At 41.0% G+C, this 24,972-nt stretch overlaps 1 protein-coding gene across 4 annotated transcripts; it reads right to left on the bottom strand.

Annotated features, from left to right (window-relative positions):
* Positions 1 to 859: 859 nt before the first annotated feature.
* On the bottom strand, positions 860 to 24,725 carry LOC125710195 (uncharacterized). 4 transcript variants are annotated; one of them, XM_048979641.1, is made up of 24 exons: positions 20,923 to 24,725; positions 19,010 to 19,105; positions 17,066 to 17,184; positions 15,472 to 15,663; positions 13,334 to 13,414; positions 11,297 to 11,415; positions 10,613 to 10,705; positions 10,322 to 10,444; positions 9,556 to 9,648; positions 9,137 to 9,197; positions 8,703 to 8,821; positions 8,181 to 8,405; positions 6,793 to 6,950; positions 6,598 to 6,704; positions 5,637 to 5,692; positions 5,370 to 5,435; positions 5,189 to 5,288; positions 4,651 to 4,843; positions 4,000 to 4,180; positions 3,431 to 3,641; positions 2,962 to 3,122; positions 2,252 to 2,454; positions 1,821 to 1,899; positions 860 to 1,007 (listed from the first exon to the last, which is right to left on the bottom strand). In XM_048979641.1, the coding sequence occupies exons 3-24, from the start codon at positions 17,160 to 17,162 to the stop codon at positions 960 to 962; spliced, it is 2,766 nt and encodes a 921-aa protein (XP_048835598.1). In that variant the 5' UTR covers positions 17,163 to 17,184; positions 19,010 to 19,105; positions 20,923 to 24,725; the 3' UTR covers positions 860 to 959. The 4 variants fall into 4 exon arrangements, with proteins under 4 accessions (XP_048835598.1, XP_048835617.1, XP_048835607.1 ...); XM_048979660.1 differs by lacking the exons at positions 17,066 to 17,184; positions 19,010 to 19,105; positions 20,923 to 24,725 and having other exon boundaries at positions 13,334 to 13,422; positions 15,472 to 15,570; XM_048979650.1 differs by lacking the exons at positions 13,334 to 13,414; positions 15,472 to 15,663; positions 17,066 to 17,184; positions 19,010 to 19,105; positions 20,923 to 24,725 and adding an exon at positions 12,421 to 12,758.
* Positions 24,726 to 24,972: the final 247 nt, after the last annotated feature.

Genomic DNA, 24,972 nt, shown 5'->3' with positions numbered 1-24,972 from the left:
AGTGTGAGGCAACCCAGGCTTTGTGTATGTTTCTGAGAAAACAAGAATGATGCTGCAATATTTAAGTTCAATCATCACATCCGTAGGCATTATCGTGCTCCAGCGGCAGACAAGTGACCATGTAGGTTATATTGAGCACTGAGAAACATGACATATTTCACCCTCAATGTAGAGAATTCGTGAACCTATTTCATCATATCATTTTTATTCAGTTTATGCAGGAAAAGTTTTCAATGACATATTTTGTTTTCTTTTTATTTTAACGATAATTGTGATATAATATCAGAGTTAGTAATATGTGGGTCCAAGAGTAGTTGTCATGTTTTTTTTATCAGTCTATTGATATGCATTTTTATAACTTTATTTCTGATTCTCAGGCTGCTCCTTTGATGTACCTGGCTTGCAGAACCAGACTACTGCATACTGAGGATCCCGTGTATGTTTGTATGCTCACAAAGCTATAATCTCTGGCCTAATCTATTTTCAAATGACGGATATATTGGCCTTTTGTTGATATCTTCCATGCTCTGTATGGATAAGAAATTTGAGCTATCAGATGCTGGGGGTTTGGATTGTGCCCAAAGTCAAGTGGAATTTTTCTGTCCCTGTCATCCTTGTCTAATTGCTGCAACTGGATCCTTCTGCTTAACAACAGAGCCAATCTCATTTGCCGCATGGCTGTGGTTCTACCTGCCAAGGGAGGTAATCTCTCATGACGAGTTCCCTCACAATAGCAGCTCAAACTGGTGGTGACTCTCTAATTGTCCTGGGTCTCAGGCTGCCTCTGCTAACCCTAACCCTCACCTCGCATCCCCCATTCCATTTTCCCGCTTAACTCATTGCAAAAATCACCTAAAAATTACACTTGCTATTGTTTATTTTCACAGGAAAGCAGGAAAAGCACCTTACATGTGTTTTTCATGCACAGTATTTGTGTTTCCGCCACTGAACGTATACAATCACACATCGTCGTCCACTGGTTGTCCCGATTTTAACTTCAGAATGATCTGAAACGCAAGTAACGTCTTGTTAAGAAAGAGAGGCAAAAATTAACCTCAAGACGGTAGAGATGGCATTTTGTGCAATATGTAAATTTTTTATCTTAGTATCAATAATAGTATCAATGCATTAATGCACATTCTCCACGGCTCCACCTACAGGAAGAAATATGAAGAAGCCACTCCCCTTTTGCAGTAGCATAAAGGGGAATCATTTTACTGTAGGTTGTTATGTTCATGCATGAATGTTCACAAGTACAACATTTTAACAGTATTTCCATTTGGTGTCATTGCTAATTGACTATCAATTTAGTAAAAATTAACTACACATTAATGCCCACAGTAGTGAAAGACCGTTAAGGTTTCTAATGATCCTGTTCAATGCAGCATTTATTGTCATACACAGCTATACATATGTTCTGTTTTTCATTGCAAAAGGCCTGTCAAGGTGTGTTAAATAAATAATAAATTTGCAGCGTGTGCACAGATCAAGGTGTCTAATTTCCTAATGAAATGTGGGAAGGGTTTGGACTGATTAATAGCTCTCCGCGTATTGGCTGATGCAATATGATCTTACAATAGTTCACAGGAAGGATGAGGAAAACTAAGAAAATGCAATAATTGCATATGGAAATGTAACAATGTATATCCTAGTCGGTCTTGTGAAAATGGAGTCTATTAATATGATCTAGGTAATATGATGAATACGATCCCTTCACGTATACACGAAACTTTTTAAATCTAGGGGTAAAAATTCATCCATTTAAAAACATATAATTACATTTGAATAGGCAAAAATGATGACATATTTGAGTGACATACCTCTTTGAGATGCGCTATCTCCTTGCTCTCTGAATTTTTTTGAGCTGTATTGGTTATTGCTTTAACTCGTGTTGCATAGCTAGAACACAAAGAGAATGAGGGTAATCAGAAGACAGTGTACGTGTATGAAAACAGAAACGAAACAAAGCAAATAACATCGATAAAGTCCCTTTAAGGTATTGTTTTGGGTGCCTTAGACATTGCTGTATTTTACCCTTCTTTGGAACAGGTTTTTTCCTGTGCCCCCAAACGCTATCGCTTGGAACTTGTTCACTTGTCACAATCCTTGCCAACATAATGTCTTACGACTGTGCATTCATGGGCAGTCACAGTGTACAATCAAGAGCTTTACATAGCATGCGTAATCGCCCGTCAGCGGTTTCAGCAGCAATACACAGAGTAATGATAAGACGACAGGCTGCACACTTTACCTTAACGAGGTAAGACTCTCCTCAGTATTGCAGCTGGCGGGGGAGATGTTGACGAACATGAGTGTTTTGGCATTTCCCCCCAGAGAGTCCTGCATGAGCTGGGTTAACTTGTTGTTCCGGTAAGGGACATAAACTTGCTCTGTAGACAGAGCAGATATGACATCACCCAGAGCACTCAAGGACTTGTTGATGGAATTTGCCTCCTGCAAAACATTCATATACGGCTGAAATTCATAGACTAATGCAATACCAAGCATAGCTGACAATATCCCATATGCATTTAAAGAAAATGTGTAAATGATCTTCATGTACATATTTTGCAGTGATATTTGAAGCATTAAGAAGAAATTTTATATTTGAATGATTACTTGGGATCCTTCACTATTTTTTACAGTTTCAGTTATCTGTAATTAATTTTCTATTTACACCTCAACATATTTCAACTTTAATGTGTAGAATGTCTTGTCTTGGTGTTGTTTAAACACCAGATGTAACAGTAACAACGATGAGTCCAGTGTTTGCTATGAATATCCTTAATGTTAAATTTACATGAATGGTTTAGCTGGCAAATACATATTCAGGCATTATTCCTGATAGCAAGTCAAGTTGTTTTTGCTTGATGTCTATTAGATTTCACATGAGCTGCATGACTGAAAGCCTACTGACACACACCCAGGCGCCGTGGGCCTTCGCCTGCATTCTCCTCTCACCTTCAGCTGGTCATCCTTGGCTCCCGTCTTCGCTGCCCGCTCACTTCCTGCCAGGTCGACCAGGCTCAACTTCCCATAGCTTACACAGCCATTGGTGTGGTTCCTGCTCTCCACGGTGATTCCAACGATTAGATGAGAGCGGGAACTCTCCATGTTCATTTCTGAGGACAGAAAGCATGACACCTACAGGTCATGGACTGCAGGACCAGCTAAACCTGATTAAAGGTTAAAAAACAGGCAAATACAATATGCTTAAGTAATTCTACAATTGGTAACGTTGATGTTCTGAATATGAGTTACAACAATAGGATATGAAGGCTACGGAGGCCCACCGGCCAGGCACAGAGCTCTTTCCTTGTGTTGCACTTGGGAAATGTTCCTTAAAGCCCTCCAGTCGCTTATGATGCAATTGAAACCATCAATCCGAAGCATGTTGCAGGGTCCTTTTGCAGTTTCCTGATGCACGTACTTGTGGCTGCAATGTGTCGGTTACAACAGCCCTGTTCAAACAGAGCCAGAAGCTCCTCGGCACTGGCTGCGTCCTTCGTCTCCGCTCCGTGAGCGATCACAAGTCCCCTTCTGTCCTTCTTAATTTCTATTCTTTTACCGAGTGCATCGACAGGACTGACGAAGAGATCCAGCAGGCGTTCATTGTATAGTTCCAGCATACACATGGAGACCTAGGGAGCGACACGACACATTTAAAAAGATTTGGGGGCGGGGGGGGGAGGGGGGGGGGGGCAATGGCTGTTAGTACTCCCCACTTAGGACAGAATGTAAAAACATAGGGAATGGGCAGTGGATCTTAATGAAAGGACAATACATGTGCAAAGAAAATGTTCAGTTCCAGTCAGAATTGTATTCCTTAAACTATATACAGTAGATTCATCATTAGCAAATATCTAATGTAGGACAGTTACAATGTTACTGTTTTCATACGTAGCAGGTATAATTACATTTTTTAACATGCTTTACTTCTACAGTGTGAGATACGACCCTTTGAACTTGAATATTCTTTAGACAATATATTTTGCTTGCCTTGAAATCAAACTTGGAGCTGTTTTCCTGTGTGATGTGAAATATTGCTCTAAACGTGCGCGGTGTGATTCCTGGGTTCTTCAGATCTTTGTCGCCGACCATCGTGAAGGTTTTTCCTGAGCCTGTTTGTCCATATGCAAAGATACAGACGTTATACCCATCTATCGCAGACTGAATAAGCCTAAGGAGACAAAGAAATGTGTGTATTTGATAATGAATTCAATGAATTTTGATCATAAACAGCATAATGAATAAAAAAATGCAATTCAGAAATATTGCAATGGTCATTTCTACATTATGCAGGATAACTCAACTGAACTCTCAGAATCAGATGTCTTAATTTATAACAATGGAATTCAGCCACTCATCTGCTTTCCCTAAGCTGCAACTTTACTTCAAAATGATTGTATCAATTCTGTACTTTAAGTGCATTTCTGCAGAAAAAAAAAAATCTTTACACTTCCACAGAGAAGTCCACGCTAGATGTTACAAAGCTTTTTTAAAGCAATTTGCACAGCTGTCACCGCAGAGACAGCTCAGCAGTCAAAGAAACCGCAGCGTCTCAATGGGATATGAAGGCCCACCGGCGAGGCACAGAGCTCGCCTAATCCAGCGGCTGGAATCTGGCCCAGCTAAGGAGGCGAACCTCACCTGCTTATGTCCTGGAAGACGTCTTCCTGTGAACTTGTGGGGTTGAAAACTCTATCAAACTGGAACTCCTTCAAGCCCCGTGAAGTTTCCACTGTGACTGAGTAATCGTCCAGGCAGTCAACGACAGGGACACTTCCACAGCTTGTTTCAACCTCGCTCATGGGTCTTATGCGACAAAACACTCTGATTTTCCCTGCATGCGTACCCACAATCACTGATCTTTTCCGTTCAAAAATCTCACAGGTATATTTTTTTAATATACAAACAAAACACGTGATGTAAAATGCAGTTTCATGCCACCACTGGAAATGATGATGGAAGATGGATATATGGCTGTTGAACTCCATCCATTCATTCATTCATCCATACATCCACCCATTTATTCACACAGTACAAGGTTGCCAACAAGACCAGGGAATACCCTGGACGGGAAACCAGGGCAGACCAGATTCACAGGGCATGTTGAAATTTCAGTCGTCAGAATTTTCATTGAACCTTGAATTCACACATTCATCAATGTGTCATTAAAATGTTGTACCTTTCATGTCTTCCACCATATTAAAATATTTTTTCCTCATTGTTCTTTCGGAGTTGTAATTTTCAGTTATCCTTTTAGTCTCTTCTCTGGCTTGTTTCAACTGTAAATATAGATGTATTCCAATGTGCATAGATATTGCAATAAAAGGTATAGATTCCAATGAAAAAGAAATGACACCCACCTCAGTTTGTAGCTGTAAGAGCTGTTGACCCAAACTTTTTATTCTGAAATTGTTGTTCTCAAGAACCTAGTTATATAGAAATTTCATGAAAGAATGAGCAATCTTGGAATTTAATACAGAATTGCTGTATGTGTCAGTCTCCATAACTCGAAGCATTCAACAGTATCATTTTCAATATATCTATTCCATGTTTTCCCAAGGTACACATTTCACCTGTCTTAATTCTCAAATCATCATTTCCAATGTCGAATGACTGCTTGTGCTTACCTGACAATGCTCTTCATCCATCCCACTGCAACTGTGTTCAAGCTTCCAGGCACCATCTGATTATAGGGACAGAAAATATTAAATCATTTATCCAGGGATATGAAAGTACCATTTGTTCGCCAAGTGTGACATCGCAGGTGGAGGGATACAAAATGCCATTGGAAGTCAGAGTCACATGGAATGAAAGGATTATTTCATTATAGGGAAAGTAACCATCAAATTACACATGTAGGGTTCAAAAACAAACACCGCACTATAAAACGGATTACTGAAATTTTGATTATTTCCCCAAAATTATGGATACACATGTTTGTAGTGTGTATATATATATATATACTGTATAGCTCTGGAAAAAAATTAATTTACCACAGCAAAATTTTCAGTTTCTGGCTGTATGCCTGTGTAAAATATACATTTTGTTTGCTAACTCCAGCCTGGCTCATCTCTGCTTCTCACTGATGAAGGGCTTCTTCCTTGCTTTATGGGTCTTCAGTCCTGCTTCTAAGAGCCTGTTATGAATTGTGCTAGCAGTGCATTTCACACATGCAGCTAATGTTACCCATTCCATTTGATGGTCACGTCATGTCATCCTCCAATTCATGAGAAACTGTGGATTAGTTAACGGTCATCTCTGGCATTATAAAGTTGCTTCTACCCTCTACTTGGCTGGTATTTTGTCATTGCCAGTGTCTCCTGCTTCACCTTGTTCTTGTGTGCTGCTGTCTTAGAAACTTTGAGCCTGGAAGCAGCCTGCTTCACAGTGTAGCCTTCTGCCAGCAGAACCAAGATTAAACCCGGATTTAAAAATGTGGATTTTTTTTTTATATATAGAGTGGTCGCTTAATTTTTTCCAGAGCTGTATACGCCGAGATTCCCCGTCGATATGCTTTTTCATTTTTTTGCATAAATGACTATGTATCTATTTGACGTGCAAAACACCCAGTACAGGATATATAAACACCTGAGAATGAAGGAATTAATCCTTTCTTGATACATTCCAAGGCAATGTGTATGGCTTCAGTTTTCTGTAACAAAGTACATCTCTGCTGTTCCTCAGTTAGACTTTCCCTGAAATTACAAACACATGCACACAGTCACATGCTATATTTTTTTGTTATATTTTGTAATAAAATCAATAATCTGAAGAGAGTCTAACCACTCTGTCTCGTCCTCTCCCCGGTGTCCGTGATTTGTTGCAGTCATCTGCTCTTGGTCAGCCACCTCCTTGGCTTGCGCTAATTCCAGACCATTGTCTTCTGCCATATGGTCAACCAGAATCTTTGCTTCAGCCACGTTCTGGTAAATATCATGGGCCTGTTTGAAAAGTAAGCAGAGCATTTCACTTTAACATTACATATACTATAAACTGTACTTTATACATGTTTCACCAAGATTATATTTTTAGTCTTCAGGGAGGCATTTCGAAATGCCACACTAACCCTAACCCTCTCCTTTCTTCTTCTTTCTTCTTCTTCCTTTCTTCCTTTTCCACTTCTTGTTTTTATTATTTTTATATATGGATTATATAATGGTGGTGCAGTGGTTAGCACTGTTGCCTCACACCTCTGGGACCCGGGTTCGAGTCTCCGCCTGGGTCACATGTGTGTGGAGTTTGCATGTTCTCCCCATGTCGTCGTGGGGTTTCCTCCAGGTACTCTGGGTTTCCCCCCCACAATCCAAAAACATGCTGAGGGTAATTGGAGTTGCTAAATTGCCCATAAGTGTGCATGTGTGAGTGAATGGTGTGTGAGTGTGCCCTGCGATGGGCTGGCCCCCTATCCTGGGTTGTTCCCTGCCTCGTTACCATTGCTTCTGGGATAGGCTCCGGACCCCACGCGACCCAGTAGGCTAAGCGGTTTGGAAAATGAATGGATGGATTACAATTTAGCTAACCCTATTTGAGTGGTACAGGTGTTTTAGAATCATATACCTCAAAAATTAAGAATAAATATTTAGGATATAGGATATAGGCTTGACCTATTCAGTTGATCACTTAATTTAAACAGACAACCAATTAATTATGTATCTAAACTGCATACTTCTGCCATTAATAAAAGAAGTACATTGGTTTGTATTTAAATAATTAACACATATCTTTAGAATGTAACCTTAATCTATGTCTTTTTGTAGAGGAAGGAGATGTTTTTAGAATTCTTCTTAGCTAGATATCAGTTCAATAAACCATAAATTATCCATTGGAAATTGGAATTACTTTGCAATTACTAATTTATGATATTGTTAAAGTGAAGGCAGAAATGAGAACGGTTCCCCTTGAATACATCAAATTCTGTTTGCTGCAAAAGAAGCACATTGTAAATAGAAAAATTGAAGTACTGAAATATAGAGTTTTTCGAATATCGGGGTTTCTAGTTTTCGCACAAGATTAAATAAAGCAGAATTAGACATCATGAGTGCACAGTAGTGTGCTGCTTAATATTGCTACAGTATATTCAGTGGTGTAATACAGCACAATTCCAGCGCATAAGGGAATTATGAATGACAGTGATCAGTGTATATCATTTTACAGTTGAAGAATCCCATCACCTTTTGTATAATTGTTCTGAGTAAGGCAGCACATGGGATTCGTATTGCTGTAATAAGTGTCTGTTCCCTCTCCTTCTCTCGTTCTCCTTGAAGCAGCTCAGTGATCTCCCTCTCTCGTTTGTACAGGTTCTCCTTCAGCGTTTCCAGACGGGCTTGTGCTCCCTCTAGTGTTAACTCGCCGCTACCGCAACAACTTTGACTCTCTCCGCCATCTTCTGTCTCTGGCTGGAAAGGCAGCATGAACTAATGAGCTCAAACGTTATCTTTAATGCTTCTCAGGTAATGCACACTTTCAATAAATGTATATATAGTTTGCAAGAAATGTGAAAAACACATACACATGCCTATAAGAAGCATGTTGGTTTGTGGTACAAGCATTAAGGAGATCTTTTTTTGTGCAGAACGTGATTGCTAACATGCAGTATGTAAGTCATGCTATATAATGTGTGCACTGTAGATCAGTGACCGTTAAGCTCATTGGGCACTTGCAGAGCCCCACCTCGCCTTCTACCCCCATCAGACCTGTAATAAGTCGGTTCTCATCACAGGGGTCACATTGGTCTCCTCACTGGGACATGTGGGCTTCAGCATCTCCTGGATACTCCCCAGTTCCTCCCTGGCCATCTGAAGCTCCTGCAAAGCTAAAGCAAGACAAAACGACTTTATACTAGACCCAATGAAAGTCTTCACTTATTGTCAGTAACACCTGAGAGAAGTGAAATGGATTAAGAAGATTCTTGACAAAAAGTCAACAAACTCTTCTGCCATCATCCTATTAATGTGACCTCTGTTTCACATGACTACAGCAGAGAAAAGCACCAAATGTAAAATGAATATTTTCCTTTGCTTACTCTCCTAATGGTGGAATCACTATATAGTACACAAAAAATCACAATATCCTTGGATTCCATTCGGTATTAATGCACCTTTACAAAAAACAATAGATACAAACTTACTGGATGCCTGGTGCTTGTGGAGCAGGTCTAATCTTGTGGAAAAGAGCTCAAGCATTTCCAGCTAAAAAGAGCACGTTCGGTGTTTTGCATTCAATATAGCAATTATGGACTTTTTATAAACTTTGAACGAATTTATGAGACACAAATAAACTTTTCTGCGCTTCTGTATATACAGGAAAATTTCTCTACTGCTGTGACTTAATTAGTAAATTTCAAATTGATGTGTCATTGTACATTTACCAATGGTTCTGCTGCGAGAAAATAATACACAAAAAGGTGACATTACATTTTCAACATGTATTTATGTTGTTACTTTGGAATATATCAAATCTCAAACATTATAGTGCATTCAATGTGTGTATCTTCATGGGTGTTGTGTTGAAGCAAACATGGAGTTTTAAGAGAAAAGCCATTAAAACCTTTTCTCTTTCCCATTTGGCAGCATCTGCCTGGTTCTTCTCTTGAAGAGCTGTTTTATCTTCCACATGTTTTTGGTTGAGGTTTTTTAGGGTCTGAGTCATGGAACAGAGGAAAAGACCATTACAGTAATTCACTAAAGCTGCTTCTTCATTAATAATTCTTTGTAGACTTGAAGGGCCAAATTAACTGCAGCCTCACACCTGTAAAATTGGGGGTTCGTCCCGCCGGTGTCATCGTGGGTTTTACTTTACCCCCACCGTCCAAAGACATGTGATTAGGAACATTGTTTCTAAATTGCACAAAGTATGTGATTGTTCATGTAAATATCTGTGCCCTGCGCTGTCTGGGACAGGCTCCACCCCCACTGCTACTATATATTGGGAACAATTTTGGCAAATGGATACAAATTACAGTTCTTTCATGTGCAAACTCCCCCCAAAAAGAGCCAGACACTGTCCCAGCCATGGCTACAGAAAAATGTAATATATCCTACTTGCGTATAGTCCTGAAATTACAAATTAGACTACGTTTTTAATTGAATGATTTCAGTGTTTATTTTTTAGCCAGTTGTTGAAAGTTTTACATTTTCTTTTTGATTGGAGATGATATTCAAGGCTTCGTAGGTCAATAGATTAAATCCTATTTGCCTCTATCTCAAGAAGAGTGTTTCACACCCATTGTGTCCATTGTTCATTAAACCTTGAATTTTTAAACAAAGAACTATATGTTACAATATATGTCTTACATTAGCATGCCCTTAATTACCTTTATTCTTTCTTCACAGTAAATATTTTTCTTCTTGGCCATCTCCTGGTATACGTCCATCATTCTCCTTAAGGAGATGAGCTTATTTTGGTAATGAGCATTGACCTTTTGGATCATTTTTTCCTTAAAAAAAGACCAAGAAGTTCTCACGAAATACACGAAAATTGTTTGAACAATTGGTGATTTGAGTTTTATACAAATTCATTAATTTCATTGGTTAATATGCTGCATGATATGCTTAATCTTCGGGCTGGTAAGATTTCAATAGAATTTATTTTAATTTGTAAGCACCTGATTGTTTTTTGATGCTTTTACGTAGCTCTCTTCAAGTTCGTTGACAATTTCCAAATGTCTTCTTTTTATAAATTCCATGTCTTCTATGATCTGTTAAATAAATAACAATGATATAGTACAAAAACAACAATATGGACTATTCCATGCATATATTGCACCTTTGACTTTTTACATAACATGTTTTATACCAAATTGTGAGTTTGAGTTTGATATTAAGCAAATGGCACATTTGTGCTTGTAGGAAGCTTGTATGAGTTTTGATTGGAGAGACTTGATAAGAAACGAATCTTCTTACCAGCTACACGGGCATCTCTAAGTATCTGCCATGTGACAATGTAATAAGTCTTTCTTTGTATGACCCAATGTGACCAGAAGGGTGTTACAATTCCCATTGTAGTATGTGTGGTGTTAGGTCTTGTCCTTTTTTGAGCAATTTACCGTAATACTTCTAACAGTTAATACTGATGGGTTCGTATGAAAAAGAGAATCCGTGCAGCTCTCAGGTTCATTTTTTGTTTAATTGTTGCTGGGTGGGTTTGTGCTGATCCAAATAGTCAAATTTCACGAAATTTGTAATTCTGTTTTTTCAGCACTGTAATCCAGAAACGCCCCTGCATAAATGTTAACCTGTGACACTTGCAATCTGGTCATAACTGATTCAACATGCAGACTCCGTCGTACCTGAGTGACACACAGCTTGGCTGAATCATAGGGAATGAATATTTTGAAACTAGCATCTTCTTCATCACGTTGACTCTGGGGTTCCTCTCTGGCTCTCATAACATGACGTGCCGTTTGTCCTATTTTTAAGAAAAACATGCAGATTAATAGGAGAATCTATTATGCTCATTATAACCACTGACAGACAGCGTGCAAATTTCAGTTGTATGAAATGTTGGCATATACTGTAAATGCAGCTTATTTAGCAGATGGAAAAAAATCCAATTTGCTTTTGCAATTTAAGCGCTATGGGCAATTGCTCCATTTTACTCCGCTGTCAGGGTCTTTACCCTCCGACCCCGCCTTCTGTGACCCTTCCCCATTTGGCCAGCATGCATTGCAGGCCATTCTGCCTTCCCCCCCCGTGTTAGTTCCTAGTCTTCCCTAATGCGTTTCCCCCATTCCCCGGACTGCTGCACAGCGTAGTGAGCTGAGCATCTAGCTCCATCTGTAGATCTGGGGGTCATAGGTTTGACACTAGTACATCCCAGTCTTACCTATTTGGGATTTTGTTTGCCTTTTGTGATTCCCTTACTGTTTATTTTCTTTCATAGTTCTCCCATCCGTGGTCCACCCTCCCTGTGTTAGCATTTGGTTTTTTGTACTTCTCGTATTTTCTGTCAGTCTTGTATTTCCAGTGTTTGATTAGCGTTTTCTAGTCTAACCTCCCTAGTTCTGTGATTTCTCCATGTTCATTAGTTTCACCTTTTGCTTGTATTGAGTTCTCTCTGATTGGTTGTTAAGTGAATACCTCTCGCCTGTGTCCTCGTTAGTTCAGTCTGGTTTGTGTACAGTATGTAAGTTCTTGCCTTGGCTCAGTTTGCCAGTTGGTCTTTGTGTTAGGTTGTGTCAGAATGTGTATGGGCAGTTACTGTGTGGTTTGTACTGTTCCTTTGGCTGCTCTGGTCCCCGTTTGTTTTATCCTATAGTTTCTTGTATTTAGTTCTTGTTTCTCCCCATTTGATATTGACCCCTCATGGTCCTTTATTTTGTGCCTTCGCCAGTGTTCAGTTGCCTAATAAACCCCAGTTGTCTTGTGAGCCACCAGTCCATCATTACCTTCTTTACCACCAGTCCATCATTACCTGCCTGTGCCATGCCACGCTGATGTGACACTCAGGGACAGATTATGGGTTGTGTGGGCCCCTGGGCAAAACGTTCATGAGGGCCCCACCACCACCACCACCAGCACCACCACCACAACCACCACAATTCAAGGGCCCTTGGCAGCCAAACGCCCTCCCTATAGGGTCAGGGGCCCTTGTAGGCAGAGGATCAAAGAATGTAGTCCCTCTAAAATAGACAAACGAAAATACATTGTTGATAAGCGTTGCAAATTGTTTTGGGCTAGGGGCCCCACGGGCCTCCTGCACCCCAAGGGCCCCTGGGCAGCGGCCCCGCTGGCCCGGTCCGTAATCCGTCCCTGGTGACACTCCCTCACTCCCATTGTTTCAACACAAACACTCTGATGTGGGTTGAATGTGTTTATTTTATTTACCGGCAGCAATTTCCTGGTTTGCCCTCCCATCACATTTATAAGAACTGACGCAACTAATATATGTATGAACATGTTTGCATTTCATCATTTTTGGTTCTTTACACTAAATCATGTTATGGCTATTTTATTCATTTCATGAATAACAAATAATTCTACATGTACATGTAATGAGCAGACTTTTCATAGAATTTTATTTATAAGTGAAATATTTGAAATAAGCAATTGTAAATCTTATTTTAGAATTTAGGCAATCAGTGTTGACACACCACGCAACAATGAAATGTGTCCTCTGCATTTAACCCATATGTGACATAGCAGGGGGAAACTAATTCAGCGCCCAGGGACCAGTACCTTGCTCAGGGTACTTCAGTGTTACCTTGCTGGTCGGGGATTCAAACCAGCAATTTTTCTACTAGAAGTGCACTTTCCTAACTATTATGCCACCACAGCCTTATTATTAGCTGCGGTTATGAATTGAGGCTTACATCAGTAATATTTACCTTGCCGGCCAATCTTCCTGTCCGCTCTGATCCATTGCTTAAAGACATTCCACCCAACCTTGTTTTTCTTCAGCCACGTGTCTTTGTATCTCATGAGGGTTTTGAAAAGCAGAAATAAAAATGCAAATAAGTAAAAACTCATTTGCGCATCAGCTTCTGTACCCATAGTATGGGTGAATATTCACCTTTATCATATAATGAATGAGAAAATGAATGAACGAATGTTACATTTATATAGTGCATTTCAAGACACCCAAAACACTTTACAGAACCAATGGGGAGCCACTTCAGCCACCACTACTGTGTAGCCCCCCTCCTGGATGATGGGTCACTGCCACCTTGCTCTCACCTACAGAAGTTGGGGGAGGCATAAAGAGGGGGAGGCATAAAGAGAATTTCCCTATGGGGATCAGTAATCAAGCGGCCATCCTGCACCAGTACACTCACCACACTGTAGCTAAGGTGGTGAAGGGTTAGGAGGGAATTCACCACTTAGATATAGGCGATGATTAGGAGGTCAGATCTGAAAGGGCCCCAGTGGGCAATTTTAGCCTGGACATCAGGGCACCACCCCTCCTCTTCTGAAAGATGAGTTGGGGCCTTGGTTTTCTGTCTCATTTAAAAGACGGCACCATTTGTGTCCCCCACCACTGAGGCAGGGCATGGGGATCCACACAGACCACAGGATGGGATCCTCACAAACACCTCTTCGCTGATCATGTTGAATTTGGTAAAGTATAGCTTCCTAGAAGCCAAACAAAATCACCTCAATCATAAAATATTTCCTCTGTATCATACTAAAATGCAGTGTCAAAGTTGAACTGCGATAAAAAATAAAAATACAAATTTTTCCACAACCTCAATCACATAAGGGTCTCGACTGTGCAATGATGGTTGAATGTCCATTTAAAGTACTTGATTTATTCTGAGAGTAACATCAGTCCGAAAGGCTGTCTGCATGTGAAAGTACTCTTATAAACACTAATCTCAATATGATAGTTAGAGGCCTCTGTGGTAGACAGATGGCAGGGGTACCTCTGTTGAGGGGTTGAATGCAAAAAAAGTTGTTGGGGTGACATGGTCAACATTTCTCATTTCTGTAGAAAGCGGGTAAAGTACTTCTGGACTGCCAACCGGGTGTGATGGTCCCTATTTTTGAATAGGGGCACCACATGGTATGCTCCAGGTTTTGGGGATCACACTTCTCAGACTCCCAGGAAAGGTTCACACCAAGGTACTGGACCGATGGTCAAACCTAGGATTCAGGAGGAACAATGCTGATTCCAGCCTGGCCATGAATCAGCACAGCAGCTCTTCTCCCTCCCACTCCTGCCCTGTGTGATGGTTCATAGCAGCATGCTACAGTACTTCATGAACTTGGGGAAGACAGATGACCACGTGGCCTGGCACATGCCGTGTGAGCTACTGCTGGGATATGTAGCACAGGAGCTGCTAATATATGCTTTTCAATCCCTGTATAAATGCGGTACAAGTTGTGTCCACATCTTCTGCTCAGAATCAAAACCATCTGTTCTGGCCTGTGTTAAGGGTACAACTTATCTGCTCTCTTATTTGTGACCTTCATGGACAGAAAATTAAGACACAGCTGTGATTAGATTGGCCAGTTACCCTGTGCCCTGTGTTTCCCCCCTACTCCGCCTGCCTTGTTTTGATCCCTCGCGGTCTGTTTCCTTTAGCGTTTTGTATTCTGTTTTTGTTAGAATAAAACCCCTCTCATTTGCTACCATCCTTCCCGAACGGTGACACTTGACATCTGTATTGCTTTAATGTAAAGCAGCTTTTTATAAATATGATTTTAAATATTCTGTTTTCATTTCACTGATATCAATTGATATGCATGAAACTTGCATCAAAATTGATGTATTGGTCTCCAGAACTAGAAAAAGTTATGAAGGCAAACCATGGACAGCAAGAGGATTTGGGTGAATGATTCAAGGTTATTAAACCCCAACAACGCCTTTTCCTATGACTCAATAATACAAACCAACAGACTGTAGTAATGGAAGCTTAACTTGAATGGGTAGAGACACACCCTTTTTGGAATATAATTGCTGATTTGGAAAAGGGATCTTTCATGAGAACATAATTAGAATAGAGAGCAGCACTTACAAAATTACCTGAGTCAGTGTCTTTGTCTAGGTGTGTGCTGTGAACAGTGCACTGCAATTGCAGTGGCACGGATTCTCCAAGGTGTGGGACGCTGCCAGGAAGTTCTTCAGGGCCTGAAATCCGATGCTGGGAATGACCAGGCCCAGAGCCTGGCATAGAAGCTTCCAGGTTAGAAGGAGGAGCTGTGGTTTCCCTGGCACCTGTGGAGCAACAACATAGGCAAGGATTCCATAGTGTATTTATGAAATTACCCTGCAACACTCAAACAAAACACCCATATGAAACTATAGACATGGTTCATGTAAGGCTATCAAGGATTTTTCTTATTTCAATTAAATATGACAAGGCATGATTAATACAGTATGTTTGTTGCAAGTCAGTGTCTTTTCATGCATGATTATGGCCACATTCAAACAAAAAAACACACTTAACATGTAAGGCACTCAAAGGAAAAGCCAATAGGAGAAATAAAAACGTTGACATGGACTTGTCATTTTACCATATGTGATAACATGTGGCTTTAGTAGGAAACACATGTTAATTGATTGTTGTTTCTTTAAAACTTTTACATTATTCTTATGAAAGACATGTATGATCTCTCCACATTCGATTGGTTAAATTAGTCACGAGAAAAATTCAAGTTATTTTCCCAGAACACAAAGTCAACGCATAAACTGAAAAGGATATTACCTATTCAGAATATTCACTGTAGATGTGAGGAAAAACCATACTTCATTTAATGAATTATGTATAAAAACAAATTTTGACTTACCCCTGAAAAAAAGCATTGTACTTCAATGTAGAACTTATATGTTTAACTAAACATTAATTTAATATGTATTTTACCTGAATGAAGGACATATGCTTTTACTATAGATTGTACAAGAATGTAGAACTGATATATTCGATGGCACATTAATTCTATATGTATTTTATATTAACAATGGACATGCATGTCTAATGATGCATTAAGTTAAAATGGATTGCAATTATTTTGAGTGCCATATAAACAGCTCATAAAAACAGTCAAATGTTATTACTATTATTAAAAAAAATATATAGGTAAAATCAACCAGCATGGTGGTGCAGTGGTTAGCACTGTTGCCTCACACCTCTGGGACCCGGGTTCAAGTCTCCGCCTGGGTCACATGTGTGTGGAGTTTGCATATTCTCCCCATGTCGTCGTGGGGTTTCCTCCGGGTACTCCGGTTTCAAAACATCCAAAAACATGCTGAGGTTAATTGGAGTTGCTAAATTGCCCGTAGGTGTGCGTGTGAGAGTGAATGGTGTGTGAGTGTGCCCTGCGATGGGCTGGCCCCCCATCCTGGTTTGTTCCCTGCCTCGTGCCGATTACTTCCGGGATAGGCTCTGGACTCCCCACGACCCGGAAGGATAAGCTGCTTGGAAAATGGATGGATGGATGGACAACCAGCAGAACAAGTTAAGTGCAAAGCCCCCCACCCTCCTTCCATGTCCAGAAAAGTGTATCATAAGTTCATGGCAAGGCAGTTTTAGCATCTGGTAAAGTCCTATATCAAACACTTCAAGCACTCCCTAACATCACCAAGCCAGAACCTCTTATACCTACAGAATATCACATACTTGGTTTAAAAGCTGGGTCAATGCGGCTGTGAATTTTCTTCCCCAGAAATGTCAGTGACAGTGAGACATTTTCTTCTCCAGCGAACTTCATGTACATTTTCTAGCGTTGTGGTGTGGGGCTGCTCGCAAAGGAATAGGTTAATGATGACAACAACATTCTAAGGATGTATGATTTGTTTCTACTATAACTTCAGTTGCAGTTTTTACCAGGGTTGGGGCCATACAGTACTTCAATTGAATTGATAATGCATGATAAATTCCAATTCACTTCCTGGAGTTGAAATTGACATTAGACAATTTACCAATTTACCAATTTATCTCACCAGAGCCAGAGAGATGTAATTTCATAGAGACTCAGCTGATGATGTCTGATGATCCAAGACCCAAAACACTCTGGGATCATCACTGCCGATGTATGCAAGTTATACCATCTGGTGTCGCTAGAAAATTGGCCCAACCGGCATAGTCTTAGCCATGTGAAATTTGAAAATTAAGGTAAAAATGATTTGATGCAATGAAGATGAACATATATTAATAAAAGTAGCCATTGAATTAATAGCGAAATAAAAATTAGTCAGTGTTTTAAGGTGGGTGGCTCAGTGGGTGAGGTTGCTGTGCTTATAATCACAAGATTGCCACTTCAAATCCCAGCAGGGTAATTTCCCCTGAGCAAGGCTCTCCCCCCCACGCCCAGGCATCATATATTCCAAAAGCAAGCAGGGCAGTAGACAGCCTTCACTGGTATAAACAGTACATTCATATTTATTGCAAAACATGCTGTGGATTTCTACAGGTGTCTGAATTCTATACTTGTATAACTTGTACTTTAGTTGGACGTCATTCCTTGAAGATTTTGATTTTGATATATATATATATATATAGACTTGGAATTTGAACTATATATTTTATATAAGGACACTTACAAAAATGTAATGGCACAGAATGTCACTGAATTCATTTAAACTTTCTTAAACTCAAATTCAATACCAATTCTGCTTCCTGTACAGTTTTTTTCCCACTTCCAATTCATGTTCCCCAGGAAACAGTTATCTGTGCCAAGAAGATGACGCAGGACAAAGACATACACTGATAACAGTTAAGGTATATTCACGCATCCTACAGTGACTCACTGCAGCCACAGCAGTGGTCGCCCAGTGCCAATGCCATTCCCGCTCATTCTCAACCCCCCAGTCCAAAACCACATGCTTCCTTACCGTACCCAGTCAACGATGTTCTTTGGAATTAACGCTGTCCTCTTTACCGAAATTCCTCAAATGCACCACAAACTCCAATTCTATTTCCAGATTGAACTTGAATCAATGAATTCATCCATGAATGACCCCAACCCTGGTTTTCATATATTAAATGTTATCATTTTACATACATATTGCAAATAAATGAATGTCATTATCCCAGGGACACTGTCAATATTAAAAGCAACACCAAACTTAAAAAATGAGAAAAAGTTTCATTAAAACAGTTTATAGATGTAATATCCATAAAACATTTTTATCGCATAAAAATGTAAGAATCTTGCTATTTTTAATATAAGAATAAGTCATAGAACACTCTGCATAAAATGAATACTACACTACACCCGGGTTATGTATATTAAAATAAAAACATAAAATATCAAAATGTTATTCACATACGAGCATACAGGTGAACATTCTCTTGTCGCTCATAAAATGGAAATTGGTTTAGATTTAATTGATAATTAATTAATTAGTTGACAATTAACTGGTTAATTGATTGATTTATTGATTTGGATTTGAACACTGTATGTTGTCCCTGGACCTAAACAGATCCTACAATCAATTAGGATTTCACAAAAAACAGCAACCGTTATCAAACCTTCTGAAAAAGAAGGCAATGCAATTCACAGAAAGAAAAGCACAGCAAAAGCAACACAGGAAATTGTGAGAATGGATTTCTGTTTTTTACCTGTCTGGCATGCAAACAGCTGCAGCTCTGACGATGTAGCTTTCCCAAGGAACAGGAAAGATGTTTCTTTCACAAAGGAACCAGACCCTCAACACTCTTTAAATATTAAAACAATGGAAGATGTTACAGTGGGTATTAGTTTACTTGCAAGTAGACATCATGTTTCCAATCAGAAGAAGTAGACATTGTTCCTATATATCCCTTAACTCTTCATTATAGTGCAGTAAGCCGTGTCTGCTACAGCCTGATACCCATGACCCATGTTTTGCCTTCATATTGTTTCGCGATAAATCATTGCCATGTTTCACACTGAATCCCAGTCTTGTCAGATAGTCACAAGGTCAGTTGGCCTTGTTCTTTAATTAGCATTTCCAGAAGTTGCTCCCTCTGGACATCACAAAAAAGGGAGACTGTTTCAGATCTGGCTTTGGAGTGACTGTGCAATAACTGAACAATATTCCACAGAATAACTACTTGAAATCCTTTATTACTATCCTTTTGCTTTTTAACAATGTAGATTTTTGTTTCGATATGATGCCATTCTGTCAAAGTTATGGATAGTACTGTACATTTTAGCTATTAATCACTAGAAGCTGGCAATTAGCTGTACTGTATATAGAGAAAAAAAACTGTGAAAGACAATAACTGTGGTGCGAAAAATCCCTGTAGACATTTCTGGGATGAACAAATTCTGAGGAATTAATCCAGAGGTTTAATGATCAGTTATTGACTCCCACCTCTGATGCATTCAATAAAAACTGGTCTTTCCGCTTTATAAAAACAGCACCACCCTTGGAACGATCTGTACTTTGATTTTTGCAGGCACACACATGCACTGAGACGTCACTGTGCCAATAGTGAGATTGTTTTGCACCCGTTTCACTTTAAACATTTCATTTCAGCATGTTGCAAGAGCACTAAAGGATTTTCTAACAGGAGGATAAAACATGTGTCAGCAGAAGGCTGATCCCAAATCTTTCACCAAGGCCTCCCGTGGAAGCCATCGAAACATTGAGAAAATTCACACATCATCAATCCATTTTTACATTTGTCCTGGAGGTTAAGAAAATTAATATTAACATTGTATGTTTTATTGTCTGTGATGAAGGGCAAACATCCATCCATCCATTTTCCAAACCACTTATCCTACTGGGTCGCGGGGGGTCCGGAGCCTATCCCGGAAGCAATGGGCACGAGGCAGGGAACAACCCAGGATGGGGGGCCAGCCCATCGCAGGGCACACTCACACACCATTCACTCACACATGCACACTTATGGGCAATTTAGCAACTCCAATTAGCCTCAGCATGTTTTTGGACTGTGGGGGGAAACCGGAGTACCCGGAGGAAACCCCACGACGACATGGGGAGAACATGCAAACTCCACACACATGTGACCCAGGCGGAGACTCGAATCCGGGTCGCAGAGGTGTGAGGCGACAGTGCTAACCACTGCACCACCATGCCACCCCTCGAAGGGCAAACATTTCTTTTAAATACTGTTTTATCCATAAGAACTAAGATAAGAATTTTGTAGAATGCGCAGAATTCTTGCAGCGCTTGGATGACAAAGAAGTAGGATGGCATGAAAGTTGACACTGTTACATTAGCTTTAGTGATAATGAAGAATTTTAAGAATGTCAACCACAAGCAAAACCAGTCATCCGGTTTTCAGTCTAATCCAACCTGAAATTTTACTTGAAACACAAACGATAAGATCGACTCTGTGTGTTTTCTGGCATATAATGAAAAGCACCAGCACACAGGAAAAGATCATAATGCTTAAAGGTAAAACAGAACTGCACACACTCTGATGATGTGTGTGCTTGCATGCGAACTGTTTATTGGGAGATGGCCCTGCGGTGGATTCGTTTCACATCGAAAGAAAAACTGAAAAGAAACTATAGTACTTACAAGAAGAAAGTTGCTGAGCATATGTGACACAGGGAAGGGAAGATGTACTGGAGACTTCCTTTGTGGCGAAGAGGGGAGACAGTTTCGACAAAATCAGCTGGATGAAACAAAACCAGAGTAAAGCAGATAAATTAATCTGAAAATGGGAACGTGAGCAGGGTTAGGCATCATCTTAAAAAGAACATGCTAACGGGTGAAGTGAACGAGCGGCCAGTTTTTGTCCTACCTGGGGGCACCCAGACTGACATTAATATTCAGATTCATTCACCATATTGAAGCTTTGGAAATACGTGACTAAATGATTCAGTCAGGAGGCTTCTGACATATAATAGGAACATGTCTGAGTAACAGGGAAAGAATGTATGTATTCTTTTAAAGATGTCTTTGTACTGTTTTCTGTATATTGATATAAATATATTGACTTATATTCCATATTTCATTTTGTGCATATCATTCAGTGAAGTGTTTATACTAAATGTCTTGTAATTTTCTCCTTGATGTCTGACACTAAACAACAGCCATTCTGTTATGTTTGTATACACTGCAAATAAAGTGTTCTGTGTTCTGTTCTGTGTTAAAAACTTTCACATTAGTTACTTTGTTAACAAGTTAATGATGATGATACTAACACTGCTGGCCCAACAGGATCTCCCAGATCTGCTTAGACACAGAAAAAAAAATGTTAAAAGACTGCAAGTGGCGCCTTGGGTCATCCGGAGGCTCGATAGGCCTTGCAGACATGTGCTATGCACTGAAAACTTACTAGCATTTAGCTGTTGAAAAAGAGAGAAATGCACTTTGGAAATGAACCCACAACATGTCTGTCTGTAGCACTCCATGCCTCTATGTCAGTGTTTCCCAATCCAGTCCTCAGGGACCCCATGGGGACTTCAAGGAGCTGAAAGGGAGCAAAAATGTGGACTGTCTGGCAGGGAGCAAAAACATGGACCAGCTGTGGGTTCCCAAGGACCAGATTTGGAAACAATGCTCTAGACAATGGGCTAAACTGCCTGTAATGCGGCTGAGCCTGTTCTGTGACAACCACAATGTCTACAGGGCTACTGGAGTTCAGCTGTACGGGGATGCACTGCTCACAGGGAAAAAAAACCCTGAAACTTAAGAGGTGAAACCGATCATGACTGGGTTTTAACGGATAGTGGAGTTAATGTCTTATCCTATTCTTGTATTCTGAGGAAAGTCAGGTTTAATGCAATATTTAATGCGATAATTTTAACAACATGATTTGCCTTTACATGTAAGATTTTACTTCTATGCCAGTGCAGTTTCAAAATATTATGTTCTTTTTAAATGTCCCATCGCCTAAGAAAAGTGAGTTGCACAACTGGTGTTAAGTTTAAAGACTGAGGACATTTGAGGCTTGCAATTTTATTAAATAACTCTCTGGCTAGAGGAGTATTTTGGGGTTTGATAATGTTTAAAATTACATCAATGGAGTTTTTTAAGCAAAACATTTTATTACCATACACATTTAATTTCGTATTCATTGTGTATACATTCATATACATGCATAGAGGACACACAGACAGTATGTCAAAATGTCCTGCTGTATAGGTCTGTATTAGTGAGGAAATTTCACTTATGCAAGTGATACGATTGCCTTTGCACTATTCTGTCACTATTCACTTTTTCTGAAAGCTGTGATAAGAGATGCCATTCTGTCCTTTCCTAACCGGTTTCACAACATGCATCGCCAGCACAATGTAAATGCACAATCAGATATTATACCAGTTTGTTTCTTCTTTCACACAAACGTCAGGTACTGTAATAGCCCTTAGTGCTTTTAAACTGCATGTTTTCAGTCCATCAGTTATTTAGGGCAGGGTCACATTTGGCCTGGATCTGATCCCAGCAGACACAGGGCACAAGGCAGGGACACCCTGGACATGATGCCAGTCCATTGCCGGGGGCTCACAGCACTAAGAGTAATCTGGGTCCATCCATAATCCATCCATCTGTTTATAATGATCAGGGTCACAGAGAGCCTGGAGCCTATTGTAGGCAAGATGACAGGGCAGATTCAACCTGGATGGGATGACATTCCCTTGCACACACACATGCACACACGCACATAGGATTGCAACTATATCTTTGTGGGGACTCTCCATTCACTTCTATGGGGAAAACTCCAACCCAGCCCTAACCTTAACCATAAATATCCAAATAAAATGCAAGACTTTTGGCATTTTCACTTTCTTGTGTCACAGATCTTTGTGGAGACCTGAAAAATGGTCCCCCAATGTAAAAAGGTTTTTATAACATTGTGGGGGACATTTGGTCCCCACAATCTAATACAAACCTAATCCACACACACACACACACACACACACACACACACACAATCACAAACAATTTAGTCATCAAACAGTACATCTTAAAAGTAAAAGTGGAGCGGGGGAGCTGGCTCCAGAGGGGGGGAACTTGCCCCCCCCCCATTCCTTTCCTCCCCATCCCGAAGTGCCTCCCTCCTCCCGCTCCATCACACCACCACACACGTAGGGCTTTGAGGTGCAGGTGCGTTGCTGGGATACAGGGGAGGTATCCCTCCTCTGTCCGCTCGCGACCACCTGTATCTCAATCATACATCACAACTTAGACACTCTCATTACTGACTCTCTCATGACACATACATTTAGGGCCTTGGGGGTGGGCACACAGTATGGCAACCAGAGGGCGGTCTGTTCATTCAGCCTTACCTCTGGTGCCAGGGCCCACATCTCAATTTTAATCACACATAGACACTGAGGGCTCTGGGGAGGGGCCGAGCTAACACCAACTGTTGGTCGGCAGGGGGTGGTTAGCGTCATGCCCTTCACCTGTTTTAAAAGCACTTTAGAACAACACGCACCAACACCACATCTGAGCGGGCGAAGGGGGGCATGGGGTCTTTTCACACCCCCATTCTCTGTTCGCCATTTGGGACTGGGGGCTGAGAGAGGAAGAGCTGGCCGTCTGATCAGGGTCTGGGCTGGTGGGCTTCTCGGCTGCTGTGGGGTCTGGGGTGGTCTTCTGGTCTCCTCGCCAGAGGAAAAAAAATGGGGTCCACATAGAGTATATATGGGGAGTGAGAGTATGTGTACAGCGTTCATTTCTGTGTGTCTATGTTGGGTGAATGTGTAAATATTTGTTTATGTGTGCATGAGGGTGGGAACGTATGCTTGTATATGTGTGTGCCTGTTTGTCTATACACACGTGTCAGGTTGGGTCCTAGACTCCACCGAAATAACATCTCGGGCTCTATTCCCCCCCGCTACACTCCCTGCTGGAGGATGGGGCCCCCGGCAGCTGGTGCGTTGGTGGTTCTCGATTTCCGGGGCTGGGTGCTTGGGTGGGTGCTGGCTCGCCCTTGGCAGTTGCCTGGCGGGATCTGGCCCTCCTGGCTCTGTTGGGCCCTTGCCCCCAGCAGTGGGGGGCCCTTGGATCTCTGGGCCCAGGGCCTGGTCTGCCCTGGTGGGGCCGGCCGCCGGCAGAGCCTGCAGGCTCCCCGCCACAGCCCCCTGGGGCTCCTGCACTGTGGCTGCCGGATGGCCTCCCTCCAGAGCTCTCCTCTGCCCTTTTCTGGGTGAGGGGCTGCTATTCTCCCTGCGGTGGTCCTCCGGGGGCTCCCATGCCCTGGAGGGCCTCTGGATGTCTGGGGTCTCCTCCGTGTCTGCTTCATGTCCTGAGGGATGGGGCTGTGGCTCCCCACACACACTACTAGACATTTACATGGAGAAACCTTTTGAACACCAGCGCGCTCACATACACAGGTGTGCACACAGGGGTACAAACAGGTACTCACAGACACAAACAGGAGTACAAACAGGTTCTCACAGACACACGCAGGTGTACAAACAGGTTGTCACAAACACACACTGTCTTGATCGGCTGTTGCTCCTTAACATGCTCATTGTGACTCGTACAGATGTTGGTTGTTGTTTTCTCTCATCAGCAGGTATTGTAGCAGATTATCTGTGGTTTTCTTTCTTCTTTTTTTTGGTTTTTTCTTTTCTTCTCTTTTCCCTCCCTCTCTCTCTATTTCCCTTCTTCTCC

Source organism: Brienomyrus brachyistius, chromosome 2 (assembly GCF_023856365.1).
Source record: "Brienomyrus brachyistius isolate T26 chromosome 2, BBRACH_0.4, whole genome shotgun sequence".
In the NCBI taxonomy this organism is placed as follows: Eukaryota; Metazoa; Chordata; class Actinopteri; order Osteoglossiformes; family Mormyridae; genus Brienomyrus; species Brienomyrus brachyistius.
The sequence above is the reverse complement of the archived record's forward strand: the minus strand, read 5'-3'. Positions and strand labels throughout refer to the sequence as shown.